Source organism: Centruroides vittatus, unplaced genomic scaffold, assembly GCF_030686945.1.
Source record: "Centruroides vittatus isolate TY-2023 unplaced genomic scaffold, ASM3068694v2 contig_817, whole genome shotgun sequence".
NCBI lineage: Eukaryota > Metazoa > Arthropoda > Arachnida > Scorpiones > Buthidae > Centruroides > Centruroides vittatus.
The window spans coordinates 848,412-861,540 of NW_027122532.1; the positions used below are offsets into that span (position 1 = coordinate 848,412).

At 30.5% G+C, this 13,129-nt stretch overlaps 1 protein-coding gene across 2 annotated transcripts in view; it reads right to left on the reverse strand.

The window, feature by feature from the left end:
- Positions 1–3,568: 3,568 nt before the first annotated feature.
- Positions 3,569–13,129, reverse strand: part of cu (curled) — a 63,208-nt gene continuing 53,647 nt past the window's right edge. Inside the window, exons 1-3 of one of the 2 annotated variants that reach the window (XM_067278694.1) lie at positions 7,831–8,237; positions 5,416–5,639; positions 3,569–4,796 (exon numbers count right to left, since the gene is read on the reverse strand). In XM_067278694.1, coding sequence (XP_067134795.1) covers positions 3,976–4,796; positions 5,416–5,639; positions 7,831–8,108 — 1,323 coding nt within the window. In that variant the 5' untranslated portion in view covers positions 8,109–8,237 and the 3' untranslated portion in view covers positions 3,569–3,975. Of the gene's footprint in view, positions 4,797–5,415; positions 5,640–7,830; positions 8,238–13,129 lie in introns of those variants that run through there. The other variant, XM_067278695.1, reaches the window with a different exon arrangement.

A 13,129-nucleotide genomic window follows, 5' to 3' on the forward strand; every position in this document is an offset into this window, starting at 1 on the left:
AACTCATCCGCAAAAATGTCAGATGATCCGACTTGAACCAGAAAACAACTCTCAGTACAGCAGGTTTCACTTTTTAATTTAGTTGTTTCCGTTCCGTGGGAGCTAAGAGGGTCCTTTTATATATTACACCCATTATGGTTAGGCCAGGCTAACAATAGTGGTGAAGGACGGAACTTAATATATCCGCAACAAATTGTTTCATGAAATAAGGCAAAGCAGGACGAGGACGATCTGCTGAGAGAAATGCCTACCGGAAAGATTTTCTATAGGAAACGGGCCCTAATTAGGTGTTACATACGTGAAACCTGGAAAACTCCACGAGGAGAGCGCACGAACCCACGACCAGTGTTCAGCGATTTTATCTACTCGGTCACTGGTGGGCATTACATTTCATACAACTATAATATATAACATTTAGACCCATCGAACGGCCCACCAGTGGCCAAACGGTGGGCCGTTCCCTGAACACTGGGAGTTCGGTCGTGGGTTCGCGCCTCGCCTGGCCACGTGGAGTTTTCCGGGTTTTCTCCACGTCTGTAACACCTAAATAGGGAACAGTTATCCTTAAAAAAGCCTCCCGGAAGGCATCGCCCAAGTGTTGCGTTGCCATAATTGAACAAAACAAAACAAACAAAGACTGCAATAGCGTGGTTTTAATGCCAGCGATCGCAAAGCGAGAGTTTCAAATTGACATTTTAAAGTTTGTTCGCGTTGATAATGTCTAAAGCCGAAGGTCACTTTAAAAGATTAAAGTAATTATCGATTTTTTTATTTTGACTATGAAATTCATATTTGAAATTTTCATAATTTTATTACTAGAATGTTTCCATATACCCCGATAAAACGTGGATAAGAAAGGAGATAATTAGAAATGGAAAACTGATTATTTTATTATGAAAAGTTCCATGTTTATTCAAATATATTTCGCTTCAGTTTTATTGTACGCTCAAAGACCCCCCCAAACTTAGTCTTTTATGTAAAATTAACTTATATATGCATAAGTTTCTGTTTAGAATAATTGAAAAAAATCTATTTTCATTCGTGTTTTATTGGTTCTATTCACATAATCATACCTCAACATAGCGGTTTCCTAAACATTGCCACCTTCATAAAGCGCCAACGAATATTTCTCTTAAATATTAAGCAGAAAATTTCCTATTATTCGTTAGTGACAAAGTGTACGATTTTGCATTGCTATAATTCTTATTGCTTCCGGTTTAGCGCCAATTTCAAAACACTAAATCGAAATTGGACCGTATTTTTATATATTTTGCCCTACATCTACGTATATTTATTGCATTTATAAGTTATAAAGTTTCTCACTAGAGGTCTTTCGGATAAACCAGAAATCCCCTTTTTTGTTTCGTTTTTTGGGTACACTAAGCACTGTGCCTTTAAAAGTCTACGAACAATAAATACTGTTATTTAATTATTGTATTTGAAGATAAATTTAGTCAAAATCTAACGTAATGTTAGATTTTCTACATATGACCTAGTTTCGCGGCGCTACAATCGACAGATGACGTAATGATTTCCAGTTACATGGAGAGTTTGGTGTCTATGTTATATCTGTGGTATATACGACACTACGCATTCCGGTTTTTGTTTTTGAAAACCGTTTAATCTGTATAAGTAAATATCCGGAAGGCCGGATGGCCGAGCGGTTAAGATGGCAGCCTATAGCTATGGGAGCCCGAACCAATCGGTTCCGTTCCCTGAACACTGGGAGTTCGGTCAGGGTACGAAGACCGCTTGGCCACCGGTGGGCCCCTTATTACACATTTACAAACAGATTAACAGATATGGGCCATAAGTAATTGCCTAGTTTGTTTAGGCCTAAATCCGGCCCTGATCTGCATATTTTCTGTTGACACATGATTAATGATTCAAAAAAAAGTCTTTACGGCACGTGTGCTTTTCAGATTCCAGTTATATTTGAATTTCTTCACGTTGATATTGTACCAGTTGTCTGTCAGTACGAGCACTTTTAATTACAAACAAATTCAATATACTAATTAATTTTTTAATATTAAAAATAACTTTCACCGAAGGTTGAACGATAATTTTTATTTATTTATTTTTTAATCTGAATTAAAAGAAATATTTTTAAGGTCACCGCTCAGAGATATCGTAATTATAAACAAGTTTCAATGAAAAACTAGATAAATTATACATTCGTACAGATAATTTTTTTCACAAATTTTCACTAAATATAACGTTATAATTCATTATCATTTAATCGTTTCCATGAAAATGAAAGTGTTTTCTATTTATAACATTAACATTTCCTTTGATAAATTATTCCTCATAATGCTTAAAGGGATATACTTAAAAGGTAATTCAATTATTTTAAATTTATTTAGTCTTAAATATTAATCGCTAAATTATTATTAAGTTCTGCTGGTTTACCATGTAAACTATCAAGGTTTTGACGGTTAATTAACATCTAAACCGTGAAAACTGTGATGATTTAAGTCTTAAACCAGTGATTTTGAAAGTGAGCACTACCGCTCCCTTCAAAGCTGTACAAGTCTGAAGGACACACTGAAAGGCAACGGGGATAAAAGTTCATTTTGAACAAATATATATAACACACATAGGTAGCAGTAACCCGAAAAGTTTGGGAAACACTGTTTTAAGCCATCAAAGATGGTTACAAGTATAGCTTTTCTATCAAGTATTTTGAATTAAGAATATGTATTTTATTATTTTTCAATAAATATAATTTGTGAGTAACTTTTGGGCTTGTATGCCAAATCAATCTTATACAACTTGCAATACATGACAGACTGTGGCCTTCTGATTAAGAAATGTGAACAGTAAAACGTGTTCAAGTCGTACATAACTACATCGAATACCTCAAAATCAGAGGAAAATTTTTGATTAATTTAACTAATAAACACCTTTACAAAGAAATTATACACATAAAAAGAATTTAAATGCATATCTGGGTACATAGTAATATGTATTTGTAGTTATGTTCAAGCATCTACACGAGTAATGAATTTCATTAAATTATATAAAATAACGGAAAAATAATTCTTGTAGCATGATGCTTATATACAAAATCAAAGTTTTATAATAAAATATTGTAAAGAAATAACGAATTATTTACATTAAATTGAATGACATAAGTTAGAAAATACGATCTTGAACTTTAATACTTGGTCATATCCGGTATGCATGTCATAAAACCGTAACTTGTCCTTGGAGGTAAAAATCTGTGACGTCTATTGAGATGGACATGCATAATTACCATTACTATATTTATCCGTGTGTATATTTAACTTTGTTTCTAACAAAAAATAGGAGTAAGTTTGTTTTCAAAAGTTTTTTATTATTTAATTTATCTAATTTAACAAATTTTAATAATATAAACAAATTATTTCTAATATCTTTTACGTAAACTTTCTAATTTAATTTGAAAAAATTCGCCTAAAAACTTCAAATAATAACCCCTAATTTGCATATGATAATGATGATCGAATAGAAGATAAAACCGCCATCTAGTGACAAAAAATTATTTTTTGGGGAGGAATTTTAACTAAATTTAAATAAATTAATTAAGTACGTTTACTTTAAATTTTTTATTACTTTTTTATAATTATATATATTTTTACACTTTATATACAAAGCATTTATGCAACTACGAGTGACTTAACAACATTAAGCAACATTAAAAAAAGTAAAATGCAGTCAAGGCACTTATTTTCTATAGTTGCTGCTGTACTTTTTCTTTGCATTTTTTTTATCGTGAATTTTATTAACATTAGTACAAAAAATTTTCAGTTTTAAGCTTAAATTACACAAACTAACTTAAAAATCCCATTCGAATATGTCAACGTGTACACAACAGGAGTAAAGATAAGGAACATTGACACCACGTACACACGAAATTCTCGAATGTTTCTTATAAAAAAAAAGCGGTGGGAATTTAAGAAAATAAATGTTTCTGCTTAAAATTTAAAGAATTATTCAACTGGCTTCTCGAAATCGAACGTCACATACTAAAGAGAAGTGATCCGAAGGATAAGTGAAAGATGGCACCCTATTGACACCTATATCGTCACCCGTTGGTAACTGTAACACGGAATGTACCTGTAGTAATTGTGGCGTGTAAAATATATAATCTAGAGTCTGACAAACTTCACCCTCTTCGCGAATCTTCCACGTTGTGTAAGGTGGTTCCACACCGTGATTACTTAAATGGCGGTAGACACTATCTAGTTTCACTTCCTGGGATGATAACATTGTCCTATAGACTGGTTCGGTCGGTTCGGCATTAAAATCACCACATATAACGACCGACCTTTTATTAAAGTGCATACGTATAAAATCTAAGAGGTCCTTTCCTTGTTCGTTTCTGAGTGTGGGCAGCAGTGTACCTTGACGAGCTTTCAGATGAGTTGTGACCACGCAGATTTCTCTTCCGTCTTTTTTCCTTTTTAGTAACGTCAGCAATGCTACCTGATTGGATTGACAGGTCCACACTTCTAGAATTCGGCTACACGTTTTTACGTGCCTGAATTTTTCGGCGTTGTAGAATAACGCGCACCCGTCTGGCCCGTTGTTTCCTTTGATGTAGTAACAAGGGGAATCGGGCTTAGGGAAGAAGAAACCTAAATAACCTAGAACACCCAGTGTTTTCTTCAAAAAATTAAAATGGTCCACCTCCTGCAGGCATATTATATCGGGACGGTACGTTAAAATCTCCTCTAGTATCCTCCATCTCCGCAGCTTCCAATCCAAGGCACTTAATGGGCAAGACACGAAATTGTCGGTTTTTTCTCCAAGAGCTGAATACATAGAAAAAAATCTCATTTGTTAATATTAAATTTAGAAAATATTTTATTTTCTAAATTTAAATCTAGAACCATTAATATCAATTTACATAATTATGTATTTTTAAGTTTCGACGCGATACGATCATGTTACAAGACATTTCACAATAGCCACAATGACAATGAGTCAGCAATCTTGCCATTCCTTTCGCTTTCAATTAATTAAATAATAAATTAAAGGAAATAATACTTTTCCTGGCACGTAAATAGTTAAAATTGATGCCTCTTAACGTTAAATAGTTTGTTGCAGCAAAGAGAAATGGTGCGATGGTCTAGTAGAATCGAAGGAATGGTCAACTACAGGGCCTTATAAAAACGAGAAGGGCCTTTCATATATTATAGCTTAGGGCCTTAAACTTATTGTAGTCCTAAGTTATAATATGTAAGAGACAATGCTCTCTACTAAACAATCATAAATTGCAAATTGCGAGGCGTTCGTACCTTGAAGCTTCCTAGTCATAAGTAAATCCGGCCCTGAGCACCAAATTGACTAATTTAGAGTTCAAATTTTTTTATAAAAGAAAAATTTAATGCCTTTGCAACATCATTTATGATAAATTTAAATGTGGCTTACCTTGTGAGAGCATATTCCATTGCATAACTCGAATCAAATCGTCTTGAGGAGGATCATTGTGATGTCCATCGACGACAACCCAATGTCTGATTATTTTATTTGGTAATCTTTTAAGTTCTTGTCTACATCTCTCGATTAAATAATCTCTATCTAAAGAATCGTCTAAATCGTCGTCAGCAGTGTCCTCGTTCAAGTACTTTGGAGACGAAGTGAAGCTGCCCATTCTGCAAAGAGAAATTTCACAAAATTAATTAACTCTATTCTTCACTTCATTATTGTAAAATAAACTGAATAATTTAATAAATATTTCAGCTGAATTTTAGCTGAATATTTTCAGAAGCATTTCTAAAAGTTTGATAGAAAAATTAAGGAATTTTCCCAATAAGCAAAGCGAAAAACCTCGTTAAAATAATTAAATTGCAGAGTGACTTAAAGTTAGAAGCTATAATTTTTAAATTTAAATAAACATTTTAAGTAAACTATGATATAATGGAAATACAGCACTAGTTCTATGGATTTAATGTTCAGTTTCTTAGAAATCGTACGGATAGACAAACAGACGAACAAATATAGTGAATGTCAACGTATAAATTTCTAGATAAATCCAGTTTGATAACTTCGTATGAATATGCATCAGACACCTTTTAAATAAGGTTTTTCGTTTTAAAACATTTTTTAAAAAATTTTAATGACTTTTTTAAAATAAAATCTGAGTTGAATGCCCAACAATGAATCCATTCTCGAAGCGACTAATGCTGTAGGGCCACGTACAAAAATGATAACATCACGGAAAGAGATGTAGGTTCTTAGTTTAAAGTTTATAAGAGGATAATACGGAGCTAAAAATAAATATTTTACATTAAAAAAAGATCGTTCTTCTTTAATAATCATATGTTTTTGTCAATAGAATCCTTTAAATATTATTTTCTTAAATTAAAATAAGAGGAGTGAGATGAAGAGAAGAGGGAAAGACTATTTTGACTAAAATAGGGCGTTGGGTCTAATTTCATATTAAACTCACTATCAAATAATGATTTTAATTCACTGAAAGTTACATATTTTTCGTCGCTGGAGTAATTTAAACACGAATTAAAACAAGAGAAAAGAAACAGAAAAAGTGAGGAGAAGAGGAAGAGTCAAATGCTGATTATTAAAATAGGATAAAACACCAATTTCATGTTAAAACTGGTGCATAAATAGCAAATTTACTTCGTTAAAAGTCGCATAATTCTGTCGATAAAGCCATTTAAATCTGGTATGAAAGCAAGAAAGATAGAAGAGGGTGGAGGGGGAGGAAATGTTGACTAAAATAGGGCATCGTATCTAATTTCTTATTAAATTTGCCATTTTTCCACTTTAAAAAACGGATCAAGGACGAATTATTCTTTATCCAAAGTCCTAAAGTCCGATACGGTTTTACTTCCGAAGTGTTAAATTATCAATCAGGAAATAATAATTATGAATAAAGAAATCGTTCACCCGATCAAAATGGGCCATTTCTTCGACGACCTACTTTGTATAGGCCTATATATATTCAATATCCCACCCATCATTACAGAAAAAAAACACAAAGAATTCGATTATTTTTAAAAAAGGAAAGAATTTAGAGAATTAATTACACACTTCTCGAGAAAAATTAATTTATTGTGAGCTCAGTTATCAAGCAACCTTTTTTACTTATGGAGGGTTTCCTTAGATGAATGGGAAGCTTACGTAGTGTTTGACGTCATTTTAGTGTGAATGGTTAATTGGCTACTTGCTACTAGGGTAGTAAGAATGATGATTTTATCACTAAAACTCGTCATTCATGTACTTGTAGAATTCTTCAAAAATTCCTTTTTTATTTACTTATTATAAGTCTCTATAATTAATTAATAACCTTATAAGGAAACTGTTTGATATAAAACACTCGAATTTATTTAAATTATAGGCACTTAAGCTAGCTTAATTTTAAAAATTTTATTTAGTTTCTAATAAATTTAATTTAATTCCGTATAAATAATGAGAAATTCGAATGAAATAACAGGTTTAAAGGTTGTTAAAACGAAGAAAAATTCTTGATTTTATCGACCTTCGTTCAATATGTCTTGATACTTGTCAATTTTCTTCTACAGTAATCGAAATTAAAAGGCGAGATTCACGCTTAACGAGGCCCTAAATGGTTTTTCCTTTCAAACATAAGAAAAATACGAGGCCTGTACGCAAATCTGGCTCCGAACCGAAACCAAAATTAACTCGTGTTTACTAAACTATGCGATAAACAACTGGATTTATTTGGCAGCATCCCAGGACCCGATCCAAAAATAGGCAAAGGGGAGAGTTTCGAAACGTGTCAAGTATGCCAGAAAATTAAATAAAAAAAAAAAAACAACTTAACGTAGTAATATAAAACAAAACAAGAAAAGACAATATTACCTGACTAGATACATAAGCAAAGATTTTGGTGGTGGCATGTCACAATTAGCGGCTGCCTGTGCCATTCTCAAGTCAGTTATGGGAGCAGTTACGTGGTTAGGTGACTTATTCGACATCATGTCTTGCGTGTAATGGTTAGAAAACAACAGCCTACCAAATATAGTCTGACTTTTATTACGTTGGACGGATGGGAGACGTCCAATTACATTCTCACCCTTCCAATTCGTCACGTAATTGGAGGAAGTATAGGAGTAACTCAAACTTAACACCGGTTCCATTCCACTATGACTGCCTGATAGAGGACGGCCTTGTGTAATGACCAATCTCTAAACACGTTCGCCACCTAGCGCTACTTTTACGATCGCTAACAATGGAAGAATTACATAAAGGCCCGAATTTCTATTGTCTTTTCCCTTTGTTACAAGTCGTTTCGGGGGTTTCGTCGACCGACAAACAGTATTCGTTTATGCGTAGTTTGCTCCTGGTTTCAGTTTTAATTAAAGGTTGTAAGGTTAATCGATTGAGTGGAAAGTTTTATCGAGAAAAATTATATTTATTTATTTATTTTTCCTGTGTAAAATCGTATAGAAATTATGCAAAACTGTGTAATTACAATAAACAATTTTATCCTGTATGTTTATATATGAAAATCGTATGAAAGATTCTTTTATTCACATTTTTTTTTCTGTATAAAGTCTGTATAAAACCATAAAACTATATCGAAATTAAATTAAACCGTATAAAAATCATATAAAACGGCATAAACATTATATAAAACTGCATAAAAATGACATAAAAATCATATAAAACCGTATAAAATTTGTATAAAAATCAAATAAAGCTGCATAAAAATCATAAAAAGTTGCATAAAGATTTTATAAAACTATTTTAAAAATTTTATTCGAATTAAATTCTTTTCTAAAAATTTCGGTTGAAAACTCTTGGAAATTAAAGGAATTTCTTATGAAATTTAAGGAAAAACTTGTATTTTTTTTTTCTTTAGAAACAAAAATCAGGAAAATCTGCTGAATTAATTTATGAATCTGATTTAAAATCAGTTTTCCTTAATTCATATCTTTCCTTATTTTATGTAATCAATAGTTCCAGGGGCAGATCTTAGACTTAGATATAATGTATAAGGGGCCAACCCCTGCATTCAATAATAAACATAAAAGCGCGAGGCCCTAATTTGTACCCTCGCAGCTTCTATTACGAGGTCCGTAATTTACGTGTAAATCCATCCACGAGTTCTATACAGGATTTGAGAATAGGTCCCATTGATAAATATGGGCCTCGCCCATCCGAAAGGCATAAAAGTATAGAAATGAAAAAAATGAAATCAATAAAATAAATAAGAAATAGATACTTTATTTTAAAACCGTGTTTTCATATAAAGGAGTAAGTTTTGTGGTCCTCCTGTGTCTGGACCCCTAACTAATGATCCTTCCGACGCGTCTCTGTCGGAGCCGTAGTATATTTAGACATCAAAAACTCGAAAACAACGTTAAAATAACCTTTCGCTAGTATAAAAATACAATTTGAAAGTATACTAAAACCTGTGTAACCCGGAATTGCATGTTTTTTTCCGGTTCGGGAGGTTTCCGTTTTACTCGATTTCCAATTTGGACGATTCTTTTTTTTTTTTTTTAACGGTTTGGATGTTTAGGCAGATTTTCTTTTTACTCGGTTTCCGTTTTAAACAGGTTCCACTGTATTTAAAGTCAATTTCGTGTTGCGCACGGCTGCAGTTTTACGCGGTTGCTTCATATACACACAATTTTTATTTATTTATTTTGGAAATAAGATATTTAATAATATGCAAATCGTCTTTTTTATTTCAACAATATGATTTTAAACTTTATTCTTGGCCGATATCACTTAAAACAGAGCATTAATCACCGTGTCAAGGCTACATCTTGCAGACACAATGGGAAACCTACTTTCTCTGGAACATCTTTCCAATTCAATCAAAATTAAATTCTTTCATTTAAAAATTGAAAGTAAATTTAAAAAAAAATTATTTATAAATTCAAAAATTAATGAGAGTAATTTGAATATATGGTAAATAAACAAAAAAAAAAATGATAAGACATTTTGTAAATAAAATTCGATTAAAAAACAATAAGAAATTGTATAATAAAATCTCTTAATTTTAATAATGTTTAAGCTTGTATATTAATTATTTCAAAGGTAAAATTTAATAATAAATGCCAACGAAAGTAAATTACTTAAGGCTAAGTCTTATATCAAGATTAGGAGAATTACAATATTTTGTATTAATAAAAATAAAAAAAAAAAACGGGAAAGTTATTAAGGTCAAATAAAGTGATCTCAATTGGTCAGTTTAATAACAAATAATAATAATAAATCTGTTTTGAAATTGCCTCGCAACTTATGCGAATATAAATAAATCTAGGTTAACTATTATGCGTTATCAGTAACAGAAAAAAAAGAAATAAACACTGCTGTATCGATAAATATTAAGTTTTCTGTTGTATTTTTGTCTGGTTTATACTTAAATAAGACTACCAAGACTTAGTCTAGCATTTGTTATCGAGATAAAGAATCAGACTACTGAAATTTACGCGTACATCCAAGGTAATAAATCAGGCTACTGAAATTTACGCGTACATCCAAGGTAATAAATCAGGCTACTGAAATTTAGTGTTTGTAAGTAAGGCAATGAATCATGATAGTCAAGTATAATGTTTGTATTGAGACAATGAATTAAGCTTCTGAAATTTAACCTTTTTATCAAGACAGTCATTCAAGCTGCCAGAATTTAGCATGTGTATTCAAGGTAATAAATAAGGCTAGTGAAATTTCATATGTATATCCAAGGTATAAATAAATCAGGCTACAGAAATTTAATGTGTGTAACTAAGGCATGTTAGTAAAGTTTAGTGCTTGTATCAAGACAATAATTTATGGTAGTAAAGTTTAGTTTTGTATGAAGACAATGAATCAGTCTGCTTTAGCCTGATTTTATTGTATTTTATTTTATAGCCTTAAATGAAGTCTGTACAAAACAGTCAATCAGTTATATAAGTTTTTATCAGTGCTTTGATCAAGTAATTCACATCATTAACTTAAATTTTTTGATAGATTTATTTATCGAAGACTTTATAAGTACAGTACACATATTTGTTTATTGCTGTCTGTCTGTTTGTCTGTTTACAACAGCTGAAATTAAAACGTTATATTTATTTAGTCGATAATCTATCAATCAAGCCTCAAAATAATTTGAAAACACCAAACCAGACTAATTGAGATCGACGATAATGGATGGAAATCATCACCATATCATCTTAAGGATAAATGTTGAGAACTGACAAGTAAATAGAGTGAAAAACTGAACACAGACAAACGGACGTATAAAATGAAATACAAAAGCACACAGATAAATGGACAAATATATCTATAAATGTTAATTCGAATATTTTTCGGAGACAGACAGACACACAACTGAATATTCATTTTTTTTTTTTTTTTTTTTTCAGACTGATGTTTTGATTTGTATTATATTTACCCATTTATATATCTGTATATATCTTTTATATTCATTTGTGTGTCTATTGTCTGTCTGCTGAATTTCATAAAAATTAAACTAAAGAATATTCATTTTATTCAGTCTAATTTTCAGAAAATCCAGCAGACAGACAAGTCGACATACGACATGAAAACAAATCTAACGTATTTATTATTATTGCATTTATATTCGATGCCCACGTGTCTGTCTGATAAAATTTCTCAAAAATTAAAATAAACTAGTCTAGAAATTTGAATATTTGCTTTTTTAGTCCGTCTGAATGTTTGTTCTCGTTAAAATTTATAATCTATTTTTAATAAATAAACCAAAGAGCATGATAAAACAGTTACTTATTTAAAAGTTCTCAAGAAGCTTATTACTTAAATTATTAAAATTATTTACTATTTTTTTAATATATTTATTTAAACGAAAATAAATACAAAAACGTTTCATTTCAGTAGACAAAAATGGAACTATATGAAGAAAAACACGCATTTATTTCAAAATCAAACTCGAGTGATGAATTTAAATGAGCATCGTTTCGTGTTCTTTGCTTGTAATTTCCCATTATATAGCATTTTACTGTCCATGACCTCTCGTCCTTGACTAAGTATGTGATCTGAACAATAATTGTTATGTTGTTTATGATTCTAGAATAAGAAACGGGTGAGAGGAAGAACCATTTTTTTCGTCAAATTTTAAAGTAATTCGGTGCATAAAAATCTTTCTGCATATTGTTTAAATAGCCTGCAATAGCCCTCTGTACAGCAATAAATAGCCTACAATATCCTCTGTAAAGTAGTAAATAGCTTGCAATAGTAGTGTTTAATAACTTACAGTAGCCTTCTGAACTGTGAAGTAGCCTACAGTGGTCTTCTGTACTGTGTTAAATAGCCTAGAGTAGCCTTCTGTACAGTAAAGAATACAAGATTTATTTTAAACAATTATTTATAAATCTTTAAGGAAAGTAAACAAATATCAAAATATATTCCTAGAATAATTTTATAATCATTTTTAAGAATATTTTTTAAATTTATTTATTTTATTTTTTTGTGGTTCTCGAAGGTTACCTCATTTTTAATAATATTTTACTTATCTGAATGCATACAATGAACTTTTTGTTTACAAATTACTCTAAAAATATCAAATATAAAATGAAATAAAACTAATGTTTAGTTTTAAAAACGCATTTTACATTGTTTAAATTTAATTTTATGAAGGAAATTCTTTAAAATATTATATTTATTGAATTTCCTTTAGAATTTAAATTTATTCATATATTTATTTATTTTAAAATGTTGTCAAGGACTTAATTTTGTTAGAAAATTAAGAATTAAAAATCAAATAACTTAGTTTCGTTACTTAGATTCAATATTTACAAATAGGAATAGCCTAGTAGTTTCAGTAACTTAGTTACATATTTCAATACTTGGTTTTTACTAATAATTAGTGAAAGTATTAAAAGTTGTAACTAAGTACTGAAACTACTTGTAATTATTATTCTTGAATTACTGGTGAAACTAATGAATAATTATATTATTCATTAGTTTTCTTCAACTAGCCAGCACTTTCATTACTTAGCTTGAAAAACTTAAGTGTTCAAACTAAATCTAAGTCTTTCCATTGTAAAATTTCAGTTAAGATGTTTATAAAACTATTAATCATTTACTTTAAGTAATATACTTAAATTTTACATTCTACAAAATTTAATATATTAAACAAATTATTAATAAAATCTATATCAAATATATTTAATAGGTTTATAAAATA